We start from the raw sequence: 18,739 nt of genomic DNA, 5'->3' as shown, positions 1-18,739 counted from the left end.
TTTGCGTTACGGCAATCTCCATTCCGCACTTCAGGTGTTAGTTTTTTTTCTAACACTTTCTCCCCCATTGATGTCTATGAGGGAAATCGTACACGAGCACGTCAAATCAGTCCTTGGCTTTTGTGCGGTATGTAGCTTAACGCACCATAACGCACAGCACAAGGAGTTTTTTCAGTAACTCGTAATGCCAGCGCTATAGAGAGTGAAATAACGCAACTCTTTTGGTGTTATTTTCGCACCCTGTTTAGCGCAAAACTTCCAATCTAGGCGAAAGTATTTCATTGTTACACTAGAATGTTCCTTTAAGTTATAATCCTGACATAATTTGCAATAGTAAAACATTGCTCAATTACACTACTTTTCAGGTATTACAAGTTATTATTCAGGGGCAATAGAATATAAACATGGGTTCTATTTTATGATAAACCTATACAAGATATAAAAAATATCTTTCTGATATCTGATACAGTTTGCAGATGTGCCTGCAGAGATAAATGCCTATTATTAGTAAAACACATAAAAGTGTAGGGTTTGCTGTAAGTTCCTTTCATGTGTATGTAAAACTGTAGAACAGAAAAAAAACGACAAAATATTTGTATGTATTTTATTGAACAGATGTGTGGAAAGTTACCCTAAGCCTGGATGCCAATCTTTTTGACAAATACCTGGTGAATTTCAGAAAACAGCTTTTTTTTTTTTTTATCATTTCAAAGCTTTTCCAGCCAATCTAAAATCAATTTTAAAAATCAGTTATTCACTTATGTTGCAATATTTCTGGGATTTTAATGTAATTTAATTTTTTATTCATTTATAACCATTAAAGGGACACTGAACCCAATTTTTTTCTTTCATGATTCAGATAGAGCATGCAATTTTAAGCAACTTTCTAATTTACTTCTATTAACAAATTTTCTTCGTTCTCTTGATATCTTTATTTGAAAAAGAAGGCATCGAAGCTAAGGAGCCAGCAATTTTTTGGTTCAGAACCATGGTTGTTCACCAAAAATGGGCCGGCATCTTAACTTAAATTCTTGCTTTTCAAATAAACATACCAAGAGAATGAGGAAAATTTGATAATAGGAGTAAATTAGAAAGTTGCTTAAAATTGCATGCTCTATCTGAATCATGAAAGAAAAAAATTTGGGTTCAGTGTCCCTTTAATAATAATTCATGTAATCTGTGCAGTTAATAATTACATATAATGTTACTTTGTATTATAAATTACAATTTAAACCTCCAAACCTGCAATTGCAATGATAAACAAACTCTTAATTTCTCATTTTTAATTTGTGCACTTGTTTAATAGTTTAAAAGTGTAATGTGAACTATATTTTTTTCGGTGTGTGTGGGCGGGGGGAAATAAATACAAAATATGCTGTTTTCATAAGGAATGCCACTCTAAACAGGCAAAATGTGTTTTTAACACATCTAGAATTAGAAAAATAAAAACATAATTTCAGAAATAGACAAAAGCAACATTTCTGACTATCTGGAACAATGTTCAACTGTCCCCATGCATAGTGCTAGTATTAGAATTGGCAGGATTATTTAGCACTGTTGGATTTGCAGAACAAAATGGCTTATTTTGGAGCCCCACAAAAATCAGTACAATATGGACTTCTACATTACAGTAGCACATATATTTGTTATTGCAAAATGTACAGGTACACTTCTGAATCTTGGTGTTTCAAAGGGGGAGCTTATGTTGAAGAAGGATGCAAATAAAGTCAGGGTTTCTTAATGGGACATTAAATGCATCTTGCTTCTGTGTAAAAAAAGGGTGTTATTCCCATGCTCCTAAGAGCCAAAAAAATAAAACCCCAACATTTTCATTTATGATTCACATAGAAAATACAATTTTAAACAACTTTCCAATTAACTTGTATTATCAACTTTTCTTTGTTTCTTGTTATCCTTTGTTGAAAAGCAGGAAGTTCAGGAGTGTGCACGTGTCTGCAGTACTACATGGCAGCAGTTTTGTAACAATGTTATACATTAGCAAGAACACTATATAGCAGCACTGTTTGCTGTCCTGTAGTGCTTCATACACGTGCAGGCTACCTATCTAGATATCTCTTCAACAAAGAATAATAAAAGAATTAAGCAAATTTGAAACAGAAGTAAATTGGAAACTTTTTTAAAAAAGTGTACTCTCTGTCTGAATTCTGAAAGAAAACTGTTGGGTTTTATGTCCCTTGAAGGTTTGGTAAAGCTTTAACACGAGTCAGATATCAGAGAAAAAAATCATTGTCTGTTCATAGTGTGCATAAACGCTCATATATAATTGTATTAGTGACAAACATTGTGCACTGCTAACTTTATAAGCCTTAGTTCAGATTAAAGGGACAGTAAAGTCATAATTAGACATTCATGATTCAGACAGAACATACATACAATTTTATACAACTTTCCAATTTACTTCTATTATTTAATTTGCTTCCTTTTGTTATCTTTTGCTGAAAGGTTTATCTAGGAAAACTCAGAAACTGTAAAGAACCTAGGTTCTAGCTGTTGATTGGTGGCTGCATATTTATACCGATTGTTATTAGCTCACCCATGTGTTTAGTTAGAAACCAGTAGTGCATTGCTGCTGCTTCACCAAATGATACCAAGAGAATGAAACAAACTGGAAAGTTGTTTACAATTGTATGTTCTGCCTAAATCATCAGAGAAATGTTTTGGGTTTCATGTCCCTTTAATGTTATATTGCTGTACTACATTAACTGAACAACTGGGGTGTCTGAGAGCCAAACAGGCTGTGAACAACTGATCTATGCGGATGGATCTACACAAGAAAGTAGATCTGATTTCCATTGTCATATTTAGCACTGATGTGTATATATTTGTGTAATTTGTGGAGTAGGCAGCCCCACAAATTAGTATGTGGGAGCCTAGGCTTCCATTTTATATATCCTTCTCCTGCTCATTTACGTGCCATGTTTATAGATACTCTGGTTTGGTGCTGAAAAACACACAATTCTTGGTCCATGGTTGTAGGGAATTAGGGCTTAAAGTAACATTCTTTTTGATCCAACTTAAAATATGAATTAACAGTAAAGGCAAAATGAAACTTAAATTGATTGGATAGAGTGAGAAATGAAGTATGACATTTTAAACAACTTTCCAATTTACTTCTATTGTCATTTTTACTCAGTTCTCTTAGTATCCTTTTTTTAAAGAGTAATCCTGGGCAAGCTCAGGAGTGTGCATGTGTTTTTAGCCATCTGGCAACAGTGTTTGCAACAATGTTTAGAGCTATGTTAAACATACTTGCAAACACTGCTGCCATAGAATGCAAAAGAAAGTTGCACGCTCCTAAGCTCCTATCAGCCTAACTAGCTGTACATTTCAATAAAGGATTCCAAGAAAACAATGCAAATATGATATTAGAAGTAAATTGTAAAAAATGTTTAAAATACCATGCTCTATATGAATCCAGAATACTTAATTTTGACTTTACTGTCCCTTTAAAGAGATTACAAGTGCTAAACATGAGTATTTGCACAATCTCACAAAAAAAGTGTTTGTTACACAAGAACATCTCAAGTATTAAACGTTCTCCTGAAAAGTCTAAATTTAGATTTTTCAAAAAAGGCCCCTCAGGTCAAACCATTTATGTGAAGGAAGATTTAGAACACAGCTTTTAAGTTTGTCAGACCCTTGGGTGAACAATAGCGTTTCCCAGGGTTATCACATAGACTTTTTTTTAGGCCTCATCCATAAAAGTTCTTTCATTCTAACATCTAAAGAAAAAAATATATACTTTTTTGGACTATTCTTCAAGATCTTCTAAAAGTTCTGATCCTCTAAAAGTACAGAGTAAAGTATTCTATTAAAATATTTTAACTGTTTCAAAAGAAGAAGATCCAGAGCTGTATTTTCATTGACTGCTTGGCTACTGAGTTAGCATTTGAAAAACTGATATCCACTCAGTTATGAGCTGACCGCCCAGTATCTACTGAGGCTAATTACTACGCTAGAGCCTGTTCTGCCATATGGAGTGAAAAGACTCTTCCTTTGCATTAATGTGGGCGTTTATTGAAAATGGCACTGATATATGACCATTAGTTCACTGAAAGTTCAGGTTTCATTGGAAAATGTACCTTTGTTTATTTACATTCTATCAGGGTATGGCAATAATTTGTTTTGCTTTAAGGCATTTAATAATTCAATGACAACTGAATTTAGTTATCCAGATGCTGTAACACGGTCATTTTAAACCAACAAAGATGTTGTCTTAGGGTTTTTTAATTTTCAAACCTGTCTTGTTAGTGGCTTTGACTAATATCAAATATATCTGTTTGGTGTTTTTTGTGTCCTTTTTGTTTTATTAGAATAAGTCAGATTTTATGATGTCTTAAAGGGACACTCAAGTCAAAATTAAAGTTCATTAAACAACTTTCCAATTTACTTTCATTAACAAAATGTGCCCACTCTTTTTATATTTACACTTTTTGAGTCACCAACTCCTACTGAGCATGTGCAAGAATTCACAGCATATACGTATATGCATTTGTGATTGGCTCATGGCTGTCACATGATACAGGGGGAGTGGAAATAGACATAACTTTACAATTTATTTAACAAAAATCTACTATTCATTTGAGGTTCAGACTAAGTGCTATTGCATTGTCTCCTTATCATGCATTTGTTGATTATGCAAATCTACTGTATTGACTGGTCCTTTAATTTCTTCTTAAAGATATATAACCTCATGACCAGCTAGGCATATTGAAATCCCTGTTCAATTTAGCAAGTCAGTCATTTGTTCTTTGTATTCACCAATTCATTGCATCTTTGTCCTCAAATGGAAATTTTTGTAGGAAGAACTTCCTCAACCATTGTAGTTTCTCTTCATCAACCCACATCTTCATATGGGATGTTCTAGTACTGAATACATCATCAAAAGTGTATAAAAGAAAACAACAGTTTCTTCATCCTTTAAGTGAAATATATGCTGCCATAACAGTTTTGTAAATGTATATACAAATGGTGTGAGAACCACCATTAATGTCAATGGGAATTTTTGTAGATAAATCATTTGATACATGGATTGTGATCAAACATATGATTTGTCTAAGTGTTAAACAATGTATTCTAGAATAAGTATCCACTGACAGTATTTTACTGTATAAAATCCTATTACAACTACACCCCAAAGCCTAACATAACCCAAGGGATAGTAAAGTCCAAATTAAACTTTCATGATTCAGTAAGGGCATGTAATTTTAAACAACTTTCTTATTTACTTTTATCATCAAATTTGCTTTGTTCTTGTGTTATTCTTAGTTGAAAGCTAAACCTAGGTAGGCTCATATGCTAATTTCTAAGCCCTTAAAGGCCGCCGCCTCTGCATTGGACAGTTTTTCACAGCTAGAGGGCGTTAGTTCATGTGTTTCATATAGATAACATTGTGCTCATGCACGTGAAGTTATTTAAGAGTCAGCACTAATTGCCTTAAATGCAAGTCTGTCAAAAGATCTGAGATAAGGAGGCAGTCAGCAGAAGCTTAGATACAAGGTAAATACAGAGGGAAAAAGTATATTTCTATAACAGTGTTGGTTATGCAAAACTGGGGAATGGTAAATAAAGGGATTATCTATCTTTTTAAACAATAACATTTGTTTGTGTTTACTATCCCTTTAATAGTACCTAAAGTTATTCATGATTAGGATACATTAAATTGTTCTTGCTGCTTAAAAGGACAGTGTACATTAGACTTTTCTTTGCATAAATGTTTTGTAGATGTTCCATTTATATAGCCCATCTGGCAGTGTTTTTGTAACAATGTAGAGTTTTGCTTATTTTTTTATAACATTGTGCTGATTTTCAGACTCCTAACCTAGCCCCAAAGTATCAGATGTAGACCCAGGACTACAGAGTCCTGCTGCTCTTGTTTGTGTAATCTATCTTTTTTTTTTTTTTTTTTTTTTAAAAGATGTTTATTGGATGAAATAAAACGATACAGATTAATGCATAGAAATCACATTGATCACAGTACTTGAAAATAGCATTACAATCCTTATACAATGTGGAAACACATCATCCGGCTTTTTGTTTTTTATAACTATTGTATTCGTAAACATCCTTAATCTGAACATATCCAGAAAACATTAAAACGTTGAAACATTGGTCGGTCACTTTGTTATTTTAAAATTAAGCTCTGTGTAATCTATCTTTTTATATGCAGGTAAGTGGGGGAGTGTCTGCTCTTTCTGTTTTCCCAACCCCTTTCACTGGGTGTCCCAGCCTAACTTTATCAACATTGATAAACTGGCTTCTAAGTAAGTTTTTAAAAGGTTTTATACTGGATTTTAGATCAGTATCTGTGCATATTCTTCTTTATAGTAGTGTTTATTACATGCATTTATATGAAAATTGGTGTACACTGTCCCTTTTACTTCTGATTTGTCTCCTAGATAATTACCTTAAACTCTGGTATACAGGATAATTTGTTAACAATTGGCTTAGTGATAGCTTATCAAGCGGCACTGTATTATGCTAAGCTATCAGCAGGTATGACCATGTATGACAGAATCAAGCCCCAAACATTTCTGATGAACAGTTGTGGCTGCCCCTGCTATAAAATGCCAGTGAGCACAGCTCAAGCTCTGTTGAGTAACTATTTCCTTTAGTTTTCTCTGTACTATCAGGAGAGCAAGAATAATCACCGGATGGTCTGTCTGTAAGGAGGTAAACAAGTTTAAGGAGAACACTCAGCTCAGCACTCCCACACAGGCTCTGACTTATACAGGGCTCATTTGGAAATTTCAGTAATGCCAAGAGACTAATAACGGATCATAACCTTCATAACTAATACATTAGAGCTTAAGGTGACATTTCCAAACATCTAGATTGTTATGGCTGTAAATGACATTTATGATTGTGATTTCAACTCATTAGCTTCTGCCATCTAATGGGTTAAAGGTGATGTGTGCTTGATCTTGCAGGAATATGTTTATGCATATAAAGCAGGCAGTTCTTTGTGGATTTCACAGCAACATTAAATGGAAACAAAGGGATTTCAACAATGTTAAACTAGATAGGTAGGGGCCGATTTATCATGGCCCAAATGGGGCCAGATACATCTGTTTCAGGCTCGCCGGAAACAGGAGATAAGAAGCAGCGGTCTTAAGACCTCTGCTCCTTAACTCATACGCCACCTCTGAAGCAGCGTATAGAAATCCGCACGATCACATACGGTCGGTTGATTGACACCCATTGCTAGCGGCCGATTGGCCACCAATCTGCAGGGGGTGGCATTGCACAAGTGACGTCAGGCGAACATGATCGCTACAGGGGATCATGTCCGTCCGACTCTTAATAAATAGGTTCTCTGCTGCTCCTGAGCTTGCCTAGATACACTTTTCAGCAAAGGATAACAACAGAAGGAAGCAAATTGAATAATAGAAGTAAATTAGAAAGTTGTTTGAAATTGTATTCTCTATCTGAATCATGAAAGAAATTTTTGGGGTTTCATGTCCCTTTAAGGACATGCAACAGCAAGGTTAGTTAAAGGCACAGTTAAGTGTACAATTGTTTTCCATTAATGTGTTTCCAATGACTTGTTATACCAGCCAGTATAAAATGTATGAGAAGTTGCTTCTTTTGCTTTATGAAATAGCTGGTTTTGTTCTTTTAAACCACCACCCATTAAAATAGGTTGTTCTTGCAGGAAAATCAGATCTCTTTATTTTATCACTTTCTGTACACAAATGCGCTTCTTTATATTTACCAAAGCTTAATACTCAGAGAAAACAAAAAGAAAAATGTTACAGGTAAAAGAGCTGATTTCTTTGGGGCAATGCCCCGCAAAAGGCCTTTTTAAGGGCTATTGGTAGTTTAGTTTAGGCTAGGGTTTTTTTAATTTTGGGTGGGCTTTTTTATTTTTATAGGGCTATTAGATTAGGTGTAATTAGTTTAAATATCTTGTCATTTGTTTTTTTATTTTGTGTAATTTAGTGTTGTTGTTTTTTGTAATTTAGGTAATTGTATTTAATTTAGGTAATTGTATTTAATTTAGGTAATTGTAATTAATGTAGGTAATTTATTTAACTATAGTGTAAGGTTAGGTGTTAGTGTAAGACAGGTTAGGTTTTATTTTACAGGTAAATTTGTATTTATTTTAGCTAGGTAGTTATTAAATAGTTAATAACTATTTAGTAACTATTCTACCTAGTTAAAATAAATACAAACTTGCCTGTAAAATAAAAATAAACCCTAAGCTAGCTACAATGTAACTATTAGTTATATTGTAGCTAGCTTAGGGTTTATTTTATAGGTAAGTATTTAGTTTTAAATATGAATTATTTCGTTATTAATAGTAATTTTTATTTAGATTTATTTTAATTATATTTAAGTTAGGGGGTGTTAGGGGTTAATAAATTTAGTATAGTGGCGGCGACGTTGGGGGCGGCAGATTAGGGATTAATAATATTTAACTAATGTTTGTGATGCGGGAGTGCGGTGGTTTAGGAGTTAATATGTTTATTATAGTGGTGGCGATGTCCGGAGTGGCAGATTAGGGGTTAATAAGTATAATGTAGGTGTCGGTGATGTTGGGGGCGGCAGATTAGGGGTTAATAAGTGTAAGATTAGGGGTGTTTAGGGTGTTAGGTGTAAACATAAAATGTGTTTCCCCATAGGAATCAATGGGGCTGTGTTACGGAGCTTTACGCTGCTTTTTTGCAGGTGTCAGGCTTTTTTTTAGCCGGCTCTCCCCATTGATGTCTATAAAGAAATCGTGCATGCGCATGTATAACCAGCTCACCGCTGACTTAAGCAGCGCTGGTATTGGAGTGCGGTATGGAGCACTATTTTGCTCTACGCTCACTTCTTTCTTTTAACGCCGGGTTTATAAAAACCTGTAATACCAGCGCTGTAGGTAAGTGAGCGGTGACAATAACGTGCAAGTTAGCACCGCACCCCTCTTACCGCAAAACTCATAATCTAGCCGTATTTATATTATTTTTAGTACTGAAAAGTTTATCCTTGAAAACTGGATAACATTTCCCTTCCCCTCCATCCATCTCATCATCATCCTCCATCTCATCCAGAGAGTGCAGATTCCAAATGCATAGCAACCAATTATGTGCAACCTACTCATACTCTCATAGGGCTGTGTTCAGTCTGTTTGGTTAGTGAATGCACACTTCTACAAAAGGATAAAGGGAAAATATATAATGCAGCTATAAGCCTAAGGTGGTGATGAATAAAAATGTATAATCATAGTTTTATTATTTTAGAGCAGTTTGTTTTTATTACCCTGTCACTTTAAATTTGAACTATCATCTGTGTACTAAAGTGAACCCTCTCCTGATCTCACACTGTTGTATGAACATATTAGCTGGATTTGAGAACATTCTGCTAATTAGAGCAGCTGGGGAATTGTAGACAAGCTTCGAATAATTAATAGCTTAACTAAGAGATCAGCACAACCTTTGATAATAGGAAATTATTTTACCACTATTTTTGTTTGTGTGATTAAAGGGGCAATCCCTGTAAGCCTTGGGTGCAAAATGTTAGAAAATATATTTAAAATGTTAGAAAATACAGATTATTTTATATGCTGTACAGTCGTTTGGTTATTTCATTTGATATTTATAGACCAGTGTATCACTATTGCATGGTATTTAGGGGAAACACCTTTGCAGATATTAGAGATGTATTTCTCCGCTCACAGATATCTTTGTACTCAATAAACATTTTGTATATACAAAACTGCCAACACTATTGGACAGATGGTTAAAAAAAAATCTGAGTATTCTGTGTCTCCGGCTCCGTTACAAATTAGAACAAACTCTGCAATGTCATTTGGGTGTTTGTAACTAATAATCACTTAGATTACGAGTTGTGCGTTAGTGTTTTAATGATGAAAAATGGCCATGTCAGCATTAAAACAGCACTGCAGCCATTACAAGTATTGTTGGTATAGCTGTACCTTTTAGCCTGTAACGCAACGTCAGTCCCTAAACCTAACGCCCCCCTAACTTTATATTAAAATTTCCCTATCTTAAATTAAATTAAAACTTACCTGTCAAATTAAAAGAACTAAGTATAAACTAACAATTAAACTAATGTAATTATTAAACTAAAATTAAACTAGCTACCAATAAAATAAAACTAAACTACACATTCCTACTAGTCTAAAAATTACAAACTATCTAATTACAAAAAATAAAAAGACTAAATTGCAAAAAATAACAAACACTAAATTACGAAAAATAACAAACGAAATTATCAAAAATAAAAAAGAATTACACCTAATCTAATAGCCCTATAAAAATAAAAAAGCCCACCCAAAATAAAAAACCTAGCCTACAATAAACTACCAACAGCCCTTAAAAGGGCATTTGTAGGGCATTGCCCTAAGTTAAACAGCTCTAAGTGAAGGGCCCTTGGTAGTTTATTATAGATTAGGGTTTTTTGTTTTTTTAGGGGGTGTTTTTTTTAAAGGGTATTAGAATAGGAATAATTTGTTATTGTTTTGTATAATTTAGTTTGTTATTTTTTGTAATGTTAGGTTTTAGTGTAAGGCAGCTTAGGTTTTATTTCACAGGTAAGTTTGTATTTATTTTAACTAGGTAGTTAGTAAATAGTTAATAACTATTTACTAACTAGTCTACCTAGTTAAAACAAATACAAACTTACCTGTGAAATAAAAATAAAACCTAAGCTAGCTACAATATAACTATTAGATACATTGTAGCTAGCTTAGGTTTTATTTCACAGGTAAGTATGTATTTAGTTTTAAATAGGTATTATTTATTTAATAATTGTAACTTTAGTTTAGCTCTATTTTAATTATGTTAAAGTTAGGGGGTGTTAGGGTTAGGGTTAGGTTTAGGGTTACGGTTAGGGTTAGAGGTTCATATAGTTTAATTTAGGTTGTTGCTATGTGGGGGGCTGGCAATTTAGGGGTTATTAGGCTTATTTAGTGGTAGTGATATGGGAGGCCAGAGGTTTAGGGGTTAATACCATTATTTAGTGGCTGCAATGTCTGGGAGCGGCAGAATAGGGGTTAATAACTTTAATATAGTGGCGGCGATGTTGGGGTGCTGCGGAATAGGGGTTAATAACTTTAATATAGTGCCGGCGATATCAGGAGCGGCAGATTAGGGATTAATAACTTTATTTAGGTGACGGCGATATCGGGAGCGGCAGATTAGGGGTTAATGACTTAGGTAGGTGGCGGTGATGTCAGGCGGCAGATTAGGGGTGTTTAGACTCTGGGTTTATTTCAGGGTGTTAGGTTTTAACTTAACTTTTATTTTCCCCATAGACATCAATGGGGCTGCGTTACGGAGCTTTTCATTCCGCGATCGCAGGTGTTAGGTTTTTTCTGACCCGCTCTCCCCATTGATGTCTATGGGAAAAGCATGCACAAGCACGTCAAAACAGCGCTTGTATTGTGTGTGATATGGAGCTCAACGCAACCATATTGCACGCACAAGCCGGACGTTTGAAAACTTGTAATGGCTGCGCTATAGGGGGTTAAATAACGCAACTGTTGCGTTCGTTAATTTCCCTATAGCGCGCATAACTCGTAATCTAGATGATTGTGAGGCATTTCATGTATTTTACTAATTTCAATACGTGTATCTATATATTCTCTTTGTATGGACATAATTATAATATAAACCCCCTTCCCTGTTTCTCCATTGTTTTAGTTTTTTACTTGTTATAACTTATGAAAAAGAATAAAACATTTGAAAACAAAAATAAAAACGTGATAATAAAATTTTAAGTTGTAGACTGGCAGGTGAAACACACCTTTTAATGTGTCTGATAGTCTAGAAATGTCTACATGGCCTTAAAGATTTCTTACCTCACTGGTTATATCATCTTTAATATTAAATAGATGGGAGCTAGGGTCAAGCGTTCATATTATTTTTAAAGATAAAGGCTCCCAGCAAAGGTCAATTTCTACCATAGTCATAATGTCACTACTGAACTTAATAACAAACTATGTAGTTCTCTAATGACAGATTATCATATTCCAAAACATAAAATTTGGCCTGTTTACAACTCAGACATTTTTATTTAAAGATTATGGTAAATTTTCAGATGTAGATATTTACATTTAACAATTCAAGTCCGGTCAGCATTCTATATCGCTTTTAAAATGAAATGCTTTTGGCCAAAGAAGGTCAATCTTATCTAGACTCACTTTTTCAAAAATGGAAAAAATATTTCCCGAATCTTGTTTCTAATGACCTTAAATTAAGTATTAAGGGTCAGATTACGAATGGAACCCAAAATTGCGCTTTTGCGAGCTCAATAGAGCGTGCATCCATAGGCTCCAATGGAAGCCTCGTTCTCATGCCGTGAGACATGGCACAGAACCTAGCACACCGAAGTGGGAATATCGCGCAGTTATGGGCAGCAGATTGTAAACATACCTGTATATGAATATATACATATATAATTATGTGTTAATATGTGTATATACACATATAAACACATAAATATGTATGTATATATTCATATACATATACAGTATATTTAAAGGGAACACACAGTTCCCATAGACCTCTATGTAAAGGCACTTTTCCCATAGACCGCTAAGTAAAGGCACACCCCCCAACTTTAACCCTCATATCTGCTTTTGGCAGGTTTTTATTTTTAAAAAAATGCTACTTTTTAAAAAAAAAAAAAAAAAAAAAAAAAGAGAAATATTCATTATTTTGGGGCAATTGAGGGTTATTTTGAAAATTAACCACGATCTGGTCTCTGGTTATTTTCTGAGCGCTATTTCATTCTATTGGCTGCTTTGCATTTTAAAATGAAAATCAGCCAATTGGAATGCAAGGGTATCCCAATATAAAAGGGGTACCTCGCATTCAAAATTCAGTGTGCGACTAAACTAAGATTACTATTATTCTAAAATTAAAATAACTACAAATTAAATAAACTAAATTACACATTCAAAAAAACTAACACTACAAAGAAAATTAAATCTACAGTTACAAAAAATACAAAATTACAAAAAATAAAAAACACTAAATCACAAAAAATAACAAACACTAAATTACGAAAAATAACAAACTAAATTATCCAAAATAAAAACAATTACACCTAATCTAATAGCCCTATAAAAATATAAAAAGCCCCCCCAAAATAAAAAAAAACCTAGCCTACAATAAACTACCAATAGCCCTTAAAAGAGCCTTTTGTAAGGCATTGCCCTAAAGAAATCAGCTCTTTTCCCTGAAAAAAAAAATACAAAGACCCCCCAACAGTAAAACCCACTACCCAACCAACCCTCCAAAATAAAAAAAACAAACTCTAACAAAAACCTAAGATACCCATTGCCCTGAAAAGGGCATTCAGCTCTTTTTCATTGCCCTGAAAAGGGCATTTAGCTCTTTTAAGAAGGCCCAAACCCTAATCTAAAAAAAAAAACACACCCAAAAAAAGTTACAAAAAACTTAACACTAATCCCCGACGATCCACTTACAGTTTCTGAAATCCAGACATCCAGGCGGCGAGCTCTTCATCCAGGCGGCGAGGTCTTTATCCATCCAAGCGGCATCTTCTATCTTCATCCATGCGCATCTTCTATCTTCATCCCGGCGGCGCGGAGCGGGTCCATCCTTCAAGACATCCGGCGCGGAGCATCCTCTTCATACTGTCGCCACTGTTTACTGAATCTTCAATGCAAGGGAGCCTTTTCAAAATGGTGTCCCTTGCATTCCTATTGGCTGATTTGATTTTTGTCATTCAAATCAGCCAACAGGAGAGATACTTAAATTCTATTGGCTGTTCAAATCAGCCAATAGGATGAGAGCTACTGAAATTCTATTGGGTATTCAAATCAGCCAATATCGCACGCACAAGGGGGCTTTTCAAAAACTTGTAATGGCAGCGTTGTGGAGGGTGAAATAACGCAACTTTTGTTGCGTTCGTTTCCCACCCTCTATAGCGCAAAACTTGTAATCTAGGATAGACAGATAGATTTATATGTAAAAAATAACCTTTATATGAAGTTGAAGTCTAAATATTTTACAAAAGGGATTTTTTTAAAAATGTTGTGCTGCTTTAATAAAAATAAATAAATGTAATTTTACATTGTCAAGGACCATTCATTCATCCCTTTGCCCATGCATACTCTTGTTATATCAGTATACGTAGCTTCCATTTGATACCATAAATGAAATAAATTATATTTTCATATAAACCATATTTTAACAGCTTTCAAATAGAATCATTTGCAAGACTTTATTTTATGACTACAGTTTGTGTGCATAAACTATTTATGTCCGATGCCCATATTTAAAGGGACACTAAACCCAATTTTTTTCTTTAATGATTCAGATAGAGCATGCAATTTTAAGCAACTTTCTAACTTACTCCTATGATCAATTTTTCTTTGTTCTCTTGCTATCTGTATTTAAAAGGCAGGAATGTGATGCATAGGAGCCGGCCCATTTTTGGTTGAGAACCTGGGTTATGCTTGTTTATTGCTGGTTAAATGTCAGCCACCAATAAGCAAGCGTTATCCATGGTGCTGAACCTAAAATGGACTGGCTGCTAAGATTTACATTCCTGCTATTTAAATAAAGATAGCAAGAGAACGAAGAAAAATTGATAATAGGAGTAAATTAAAAAGTTGCTTAAAATGTCGTGCTCTATCTGAATCATGAAAGACAAAATGTCGGTTTAGTATCCCTTCAACATGGCAGGCTGTGCACGACTGCCATCTGCTCTTGCACGATTGTTCGTAAAATAACCCCAAAGGAACGAGTTTGAGGTCCTCTAAGGTAGAAGAGAGGTTAAGAAGAATCAGTAAGCATGCATACTAACATGCAGTAAGCTTGCTTCTTAATATGCAGTAAGCACATTTCTTAACATGCAGTAAGCAAGCTCCTTAACATGCAGTAAGCTTGCTTCTTAACATGCAGTAAGCACGCTTCTTAACATGCAAGTAAGCACGCTTTTTAACATGCAGTAAGCACGCTTCTTAACATGCAGTAAGCACGCTTCTTAACATGCAAGTAAGCCCGCTTTTAACATGCAGTAAGCACGCTTTTAACATGCAGTAAGCACGCTTCTTAACATGCAAGTAAGCACGCTTTTTAACATGCAGTAAGCACGCTTCTTAACATGCAGTAAGCACGCTTCTTAACATGCAAGTAAGCCCGCTTTTAACATGCAGTAAGCACGCTTTTAACATGCAGTAAGCACGCTTTTAACATGCAGTAAGCACGCTTCTTAACATGCAGTAAGCACACTTCTTAACATGCAGTAAGCACGCTTCTGCTGCTTAATAAATAGAGCCCATTGTGCTCAAATAAAACAAATCATCAAGAACTTAATTGGTTAGTCAAATAATAACTATTGTAAAAAAATCACAGAATTCTTCAATTAGATTTTTAATATTCTTAAAGGAACATGATAGTGTAATTTAAAAGTTTATGGTTCCGATAATCATGCATTTTTAACACATTTTTAAATGTAATTCTGCTATAATATTTACTTTGTTCCTTTTGTTTCCATTGTTGAGAATGCAAGTTTGTCAAAATAACTGAAATAAGTGGGCAGTGTGCAGTTGGTTAGATACAAGGTAATGACAGAGGTGAACAGTGTATTACTATAACTGTGTTGGTTATGCAAAACTGGGGAATGGGTGGATTATCTATGTTTTTAAACAATAAACATTCTGGAGTAGACTGTCCCTTTAAGACTCCTCAGAACTGAATAATCTAGTGTAACTGCACAATGATTTTTTTTCTCTTGCCAGATGTACTATTTTATAATAAAAAGCCTCTGTCTACAGCCATTAGTAAATGCCAGCTATAAAGGGTAAGTCACATGACATCAGACATGTAAAGAGCAGGAGACGGCTGACATTCAGTACATTTTTTTTCATTGATATTTAAAGTAATTTACAGACAGAAAATGCAGGTCTGGCAAACTTCCTCTGCCTCTCGGTGTCCCAGTTTTAAGGGACTGTTTGCGCCACTCCCACAGTCTTTCCAGACACGCCCACTGTTTACCTGTGGTCCATTCTCCAAAATATAGCAAAAGCAATATTTTGCACTCCACTTGTAATCTAGCTCTTTGTAGGGACCTGGTTAGATAATAAGTGGTGCGCTAACGTTAGCGAGTAATATTAAAATATTGCGTCTGCACTAACATGCGCTCATATTACAAGCTGAAAGTAAACTAAATTTTGCTTTTGCCAGGTTAGAGCGACTGAAGATCTCGCGTAAAGGGTTAGGGCTAAAAAAGGTTGCGTTAAACCCAACATAAATACATTATAATAAGGTGTTACACCCATATATACACTATCTTATAAAAATGAATCATAAACATTTTTTAAAAAGTTATAAAGTTTAAAAGGTATATGGTATATAACAAGGTATATGTACTGTAACTATTTTAGTTTCCAATGTTCTTCACAGAGGAGAATCTGTTCTATGTATTTTAAATAGATATTCATATATATATATATATATATATATATATATATATATATATATATATATATATATATAAATATATCTGTGTGTCCTATACCCAAATATATACATATATATATATATTTTTTTTTTAAAACAACATAATATATATATATATTTAAAATTAAAGAACATTTTCTTGTATGTGAAGAACAATGGGATGTAAAATATACATAAATAATCCCTTTATTACTCATTCCATTGAACTAGCACTGTCTGGCTGTGAAAAGCTAATAAAATGCACTGAGTGGCGGCCTGCAGGGACTTAGAAACAAATTTAAAGATTTAAAGGTTGTAAAGTCTACAATAGAATTGTTATTGTTTTAAAAGATAGATAATCCCTTTATTACCCATTCCCCAGTTTTGCATAACCAACACAGTTATATTAATACACTTTTTACCTCTGTGATTACCTTTTATCTAGGAACCTTCTTCCAGCCCCCTGATCACATGACTGTGACTGTTTATTATCTATTGACTTGCATTTAGTACTGTGTTGTGCTAACTCTCAAATAACTCCCCGGTCGTTAACACAGTGTTATCTATATGGCCCACATGTACTTTCAGTCTCTTGTTGTGAAAAGCAATTTAAAAAGCATGTGATAAGAAGCAGCCCTCAAGAGCTTATAAATTAGCATATGAGTCTACCTAGGTTTAGTTTCAACTAAGAATACCAAGAGAACAAAGCAAATTTGATGATAAACGTAAATGGGAAAGTTAATTAAAATGACATGCCCTATCTGAATAATGAAAGTTGAATTTTGACTAGACTGTCCCTTTAATATAACAATGTTAGTTGTGCAAAGCTGGGGAATGGTGGTAAAGGTGTTATCTAGACTGTCCCTTCAAACATAATGTACAGTATATGGTCTAAAAGTTTTATATATATATATATATATATATATATATATATATATATATATATATATATATATATATATATATATATATATATATATATATATATATTTATATCTTAAAGAATTCTATATGCCATAAAAAAAAAATTGCACTTATTTGTATATAACAGAGACTGTTTCCATTTCCCAGAGGGTTTAGGATATTGTTTCATTATTGTGTAATGTAAGTCTAGCAATAGCAAGCCTTAGCAAAATACATTAAAGTTGTACCTGAGAGTTGGCTTATCCCCACATAGATAATTGAATCTCTTATGTAGATGTTCGATCTGTTCTGCAGTAACTGGGGAGACAAAAGTTAAAAGCATATTAAAGTCATTTTATTGCACAGTAGGTCAGTAATTAAAGTGATGGTAAATCCTAGAGTTTTTTCAAACGGTAGGATTTATCAGTGCTATAAATAAAGGGGACTTTCAGTTTGCAGCGGGTTTATGCCGAGTTGAGCGCCTCTGGCCACCCATGGCAAAACTCTATTTTTTCAAGGAGGTGACGTTTCCACCTCTTAGCCAATAACCATGCAAGTCAATTGGCATTATGCCGGATGGCTAGCACGCTATTGGCTAAGAGGTGGAAACATCACCATTGAGGAAATAGCATTTTGCCGTGGGTGGACCTTCCTGCCTGCTCCCTCAGTCACAACCGATAGAGTAGCTCAGCTATCACCTCTGCACTAGCTCTGCACTCCACATAAATTGGGGCAGGGTTAATCTTAGCACCCAACAAAGGGCTAGATTACAAATAAGGAGCAAAAATATTAGCACTATTAGGTGCTAACTCCGCACACGTTAAATCCATAGTGCTCCTATTCTAGCGTTCATATTACAAGCTGAAAGTAAAATGTTAGTGCGCAATTAAAAGACTCCGACATTCGGTTGGACAGAGTGGCTGTGCTAACTCCCTTTCCCTATAGACTTCTATGCGGTGCGCTACAAAAGCCTCTTATGGTGGTGGGCTAGGACAATTAAGCTAAAATCAAAGGTGCAAATCTGAACTTCTTGAAATACATTTGTTCTTCACTTAGAAGAAAATGCTATTTTTCTATTTAAATATATATTTTTATATATATATATATATATATTTATGTATATACTGTATATATATATATATATATATATATATATATTTATATATATATATATTGCAGAGTTAGATGAGAGCAGCTATTAGGCAAGTAGAATTAATTTATTGATGAGTTGGGTGATAGGCTTCCCTGAACAGAAAGGTCTTTTGGGAGGACAGACAAGGATAAAGTTGGACAGCGCCAGGAAGTGCGTTCCAGAGGGTTGGTGCCGCACAAGAGAAGTCCTGCAGTCTAGCATGGGAGGAGGTGGTCAGGTGATGGTAGAAGATGCAAGGAGC

The 18,739-nt window shown here is 34.4% G+C and overlaps 1 protein-coding gene across 1 annotated transcript in view; it reads right to left on the bottom strand.

The window, feature by feature from the left end:
- TESC (tescalcin) overlaps nucleotides 1–18,739 on the bottom strand; it is a 153,687-nt gene that overhangs the window by 39,645 nt on the left and 95,303 nt on the right. Inside the window, exon 2 of the mRNA XM_053701688.1 lies at nucleotides 17,594–17,663. Coding sequence (XP_053557663.1) covers nucleotides 17,594–17,663 — 70 coding nt within the window. The remainder of the gene's footprint in view (nucleotides 1–17,593; nucleotides 17,664–18,739) is intronic.

Source organism: Bombina bombina, chromosome 2, assembly GCF_027579735.1.
Source record: "Bombina bombina isolate aBomBom1 chromosome 2, aBomBom1.pri, whole genome shotgun sequence".
Taxonomy (NCBI): Eukaryota; Metazoa; Chordata; class Amphibia; order Anura; family Bombinatoridae; genus Bombina; species Bombina bombina.
Note: the sequence above shows the minus strand (reverse complement) of the source record. Positions and strands in the feature narration are given on the sequence as shown.